General features: G+C 51.1%; 1 protein-coding gene across 1 annotated transcript; it reads left to right on the forward strand.

The window, feature by feature from the left end:
- Positions 1-657: 657 nt before the first annotated feature.
- On the forward strand, positions 658-2,379 carry NDN (necdin, MAGE family member). Its single transcript, XM_066355061.1, has one exon. It carries the CDS (start codon positions 764-766, stop codon positions 1,754-1,756), a length of 993 nt encoding a protein of 330 aa, XP_066211158.1. The 5' UTR covers positions 658-763; the 3' UTR covers positions 1,757-2,379.
- Positions 2,380-5,206: the final 2,827 nt, after the last annotated feature.

The following is a 5,206-nucleotide window of genomic DNA, read 5'->3' on the forward strand; positions in this document are numbered from 1 at the left end:
GAACTCTTAAAGAAAAAAAAAAGAAAAATCAAACATACCCAACAGACACGGGAAACCGAAATCAACGACCACGTAAACACTACGCAGGTCACTCGTATGTGACATCCACGAAAGTTCTGTGGGCACGTTGTTGGACTGCATTCTGTATTTCTGATTCTATATCTCCTGTGACTTTGGGGAGGGGTTGGGAAGTCCAATTTTACTGGTCTTGTCTCCGGCGACCTCACCCCAACTTACTCGTTTTCTCGGACAAGCCCGATGGGTCGCTACTGCGGTGCCAATTCTGGGTCGGGAAACGCCAAGTATACCCATCTTTCTCCGGGAGGGGTGTGGGGGGGGCTCCTACGTGGAATGAACTAAGTGGAGCTTTCCTAACACCCTCAACCTCAGCGCCTCCGAAGTTCAGACTATTGCTGAACTCTTGAATGGACTCCCCTGTCCAGTGCTCAGACTATCTCCGCACCTGCTCAGGGCGCACCGGACACCTGGGGTCACTGCGCGGGGCCGGGGGGCCTCGGAGCGCTCCCGCCCCGTCGGGCCCCCGCCCCGCCCCTCCACCCCTCCACCCCACGCGCGGCCGGGACCGAGGCCCGTGGGCGCGCAGGCGCACTGGCCCGTCCCGCCGCCGCCCCGCCCCACCCGGCCGCTGCGGAAGGCGCCGCGCGCAGCGACGCGCACTTCCTCTCCAGGAGTCCGCGGAGGGAGCGCAGGCTCGTGGAGCTCTAACTCGCGGAGGCCCCTGCCCTGGTGGCGCCAAGCCGACATGTCCGAACAAAGTAAGGACGGCTGCGACCCCGACTTGGCAGCCGAGGCCGCCAGCCACGGGGCGCACGGCGACCCTGAGGCTCCAGGGGAGGCGCCCGAGCCCGCGCTCCAGGCCGCGCCCCTGGCCGCGGAGCCGGACAGCCCGCCCCCGGGCCCTCCCGACGCCGCTCTGGTCTCGCCGCCGCCCGAGGCTCCGGACGAGGACGACGACCCGAAGGCCTTGCTGCAGGCCGCGGAGGAGGGCCGCGCCCACCCGGCCCCGAGCGCCGCGCAGCCGGGCCCTGCGCCTCCCGCCCCGGCCCAGCTGGTGCAGAAGGCGCACGAGCTGATGTGGTATGTGCTGGTCAAGGACCAGAAGCGCATGATCATCTGGTTCCCCGACATGGTGCGGGATGTCATCGGCAGCTACAAGAAGTGGTGCCGGAGCATCCTGCGGCGCACCAGCCTCATCCTGGCGCGGGTCTTCGGCCTGCACCTGCGGCTCACCAGCCTGCACACCATGGAGTTCTCGCTGGTCAAGGCGCTGGAGCCCGAGGAGCTGGACAGGGTGGCGCTGAGCGGCCGCATGCCCATGACGGGCCTGCTGCTCATGATCCTGAGCCTTATCTACGTGAAGGGGCGCGGGGCCCGCGAGAGCGCCGTCTGGAACGTGCTCCGCATCCTGGGCCTGCGGCCCTGGAAGAAGCACTCCACCTTCGCCGACGTCCGCAAGCTCATCACCGAGGAGTTCGTGCAGCAGAGCTACCTGAGATACCAGCGCGTGCCCCACGTGGAGCCGCCTGAATACGAGTTCTTCTGGGGCCCCCGTGCCACCCATGAAATCACCAAGCTGCAGATCATGGAGTTCCTGGCCCGGGTCTTTAAGAAAGACCCCCAGGCCTGGCCTTCCCGATACAGAGAAGCCCTGGAGGAGGCCAGAGCCATGCGAGAGGCTGCCCCGCCTCTCCCCTGCCCCTGCCCCTGCCCCCGCAACAGTGTCTCTGAGGACTAGCAAGGTCCCAGGTCCCCAGGAGGCAGAATTCCTGGTTTCTGACCCTCGCCAGGATGGTGGAGGTGGTGGGGTGGGACATTTAGAGTATTCAGGATTTCCAGTGCAGTATTTCACGTGTTAACTTTTAAGTTTCCAGTATACTATGCTTTTATTCCTTTTAAAGATGCAACGTTGTAACCATTTCAGTACTCCTAGATGATAGCGTGTAGGGTTTCTGCATGTATGTTTATAAGTAAGCTCTGTTGGTGCTTCCGCCTTTTTGTGCTACATTTCTTGAATTATTATTTTTTGTACCAGATATGTGCTAAACTTATGAAATACATTTGACAAATTTTCCATCTTATTCTTTTATATGAGAACGGATGATGTATGTGTATTGGATAGACTGTCCCTGGAGAGTTTCAAAGGACTCACCAGCCAGGCTGGCCAAAAGCAAAAGAAAAGTCAACTTTCTTCTCTGTTTATGACCTTGCTGGGCACAGGCGACATCGTTGGGAAGTGCAGTGATGTGGACTGGACTGGTCTCAATGTGGACATTTGGCACAGTTTACTAAACTCCCATCACAACCCCCACCATGAGTAAACTTCAAAAATAAACATTAAAGTTTCTTGTGATACAATCATTTCTGGAGAAGTGTGCTTTTATCTTTTCCACAAAGTCGTATGGGTTGGGAAGGGGGGCATCTCACAATGTGTACAAATACAAATACTTCGAAGGCTGGGGACATCACTACTCATTACTCATAAATGTGTGAACTTTATAGTTTATTTTTAACTCACAGGTTCAACACTTTGACAAATAACAGGGAAAGTATAAAAACAAGGACACACATGATCATAACTGCATCCCAGGGAAGTAACAGCTATTAATATTCAGAGTAATTTCCTCACTTGCATCTTCTACATTTTATTAAATTAATAACTGCTTTTTTGTGGTCACGTAAAGAGCAAGACATTGCACTAAACCCTTTATATGCCGTTCCTTTTAATCAACCCTCACAACAGTCTTACGAGACAGGGCACTTAATTACATCTACACCAGGGAGGAAGGACAGGAACAAAGTAGGTATTTAACTTTCCCTACATCATGAAGTTAATAGGAGGGGCTGGGATTTGAACCCACAGAGATGAGACCAGAGACTCCCCTTTCCCTGCCTGCTCCTTACTTCCTGCCTTTTGGTTTATTCCTTAAAATTTCACATTAGGGTCTCTACTCAGTTTCCTCCTACCCAATGCATGGGCACACACAACACGCACACACAAGGGTAAAGATTTGTTTTTCTAATGAATCATCACATTCACCTTTTAGGGAAAGCAATCATTCTGACTACAAATTTAAGAAACCTTTTTTTTTTTTTTTTTTTTTTTTAGGGGGGGATTAATGGACCTAAGCAAATCATCCTCCTACTTTAGCAGGAGGGCTGAGATGAAGGAGTCCAAGAAACACCCAAAGGACACCTGGGAGAGGAAGGTGGGTTGGGTGGGAAGGTGGCCTATTGGGACGTCGGTGGTTCTTGATTGGCAATGGGCCATTAGGGCATCCTCAGAGGATGGGATGGGGTCCAGGCAGGAGTGGAGGACGTGACAGGGTAAATCCATGAGGATTTCAGTCTTGTGAGGGGGGAGAGAGAGAACTGGGCCATTAACAGAAGACCAGAAATTCTTCACATTTCAGAAGATTGGGAAAGATGATTTGGCTAAAGCTGTATTTGGGCAACATAGATAACGAGAGGCAGAGGAGGATTAAGGCTGGTTGAGGCCCTGGGCACAGAAGAAAATATTGGGCCCCTTAAAAAAAAAGAGAGAGAGAAAGAGACAGGGATGATAAAAATACATATTAACCATATTTTTAAATAAATAAAATTATGTACTATTCACATTAAAATGGCACCTATGAAAGCGAACTTGGTGTCATTAGAAAAAAAGTGTCAAGTTGGGGTTTTGCCGGGCCCTTCAGAAGTCGGGGGTCCACGCCTGCCCTTAAATCCACCTGGTGGAGAGGAATGTATCACCCACAGAACTATACCGGACGTTCTGTTTGGGTGAGGGAATTGCATCCTGGATTGGGGGCTTGGATCTCCGACATGGAACGGCAGCATCTGACAGGTAAGGTGTGGGTGCTAAAGATGCTCAGGAAGTCTCAGGTGTGCCGAGATAAAACCCATTCCCAGTTTAGAGGACTTCCTGTCAAGTCTTCCCTGGGGGAGGGGGCACATTTCAGCAACAACTCCAACAGCAATGACCTGACTTTGAAGCCACCTCTTACCTAGAGCCAAGATGAGTGTATAGAAATTTTAAGAGTTTTTTTTTTTTTAAATTACACTATCCTCTCACTGCCCCCCCCCCATTTTTTTTTTCCTACAGAATCAAAACACATTTGCTCCTTTAAATTTAAAATGACAGGGGAATTTAAGTAAAGCACAGGGAATGTAGTCAATAATATTGTGATAACTGTATAGTGCCAGGTGGGGTACTGGATATACATCAGGGGAACACTGTATGAAGTATATAATTGTCTAACACCAAGCAGTACACTGAAACTGACACAAAATAAATTTGAGCCTGACCTGTGGGGGTACAGTGGATAAGGTTTCGACCTGGAATGCCGAGGTCGCCAGTTTGAAACCCTGGGCTTGCCTGGTCAAGGCACATATGGGAGTTGATGCTTCCTGCTCCTGTCCCTGCTCTCTCTCTCTCTCTCTCTCTAAAGTCAGTAAGTCAGATCTCAGTAACATAAAATGGAAAGAAAACACATTTACCTCCCTCTTCACCTGAAACAATTTCTGCAGAATCAGAGCAGATTTGCTCCTTTACGTTTAAATGTGCAGGGCTACCCAGGAGCAGGACCACGGTTCTCACTCCCATCACGGTGAGGCGAGGGGTTCGTATTCACCTCCCAACTCCAAAGCGGCCCCACGTTCATGGGCGCAGGCATGTGCACCATGCCGCAGAGGAGGGATCCTTCAGAGAAGGGCAGAATCAGCAGGAACTCGTAGCCGACCCCTACGACGTCAAGGGCAGGGCTGTTCAGCTTCTCAGCTGTCTCTGGAAGCCGCAGACCGAGGAAGAGACTCTCCGGATGTGGGGCCTCAGAGTTGAGCACGCTGCCTGGTCCTGCAGGGTCAGCGGCTTGGGGCGCAGAGACAAGACCCTTCAGTATCTCTCCTTGACTTCCATTTGAGGGGTCGGTGCCAAGATTGGAGGGTTTGTCAAGTGTTTCCTGCAAGATTCACCTACAGTCTGCTCTAGGTAGGTACGATTTAGGTTTTTTAAAATTCCACTTGTAAGATTATGTAGTAGCTGACTTATCTCACTTAGCACAATGCCCTGTTTTTTATCCATCTTGTTGCAAATGGAGGATTTCCTTCTTTATGTGGCTGAATTATATATACACCCACATATATAATATACATATTATATATTATATAACATACATATATTAAAATACAT

The sequence above is a fragment of the Saccopteryx leptura genome, chromosome 13 (genome assembly GCF_036850995.1).
Source record: "Saccopteryx leptura isolate mSacLep1 chromosome 13, mSacLep1_pri_phased_curated, whole genome shotgun sequence".
NCBI lineage: Eukaryota > Metazoa > Chordata > Mammalia > Chiroptera > Emballonuridae > Saccopteryx > Saccopteryx leptura.

Coding starts and splice junctions, on each gene's coding strand:
- NDN (XM_066355061.1), top strand. CDS start 764: ATGTCCGAACAAAGTAAGGACGGCTGCGACCCCGACTTGGCAGCCGAG.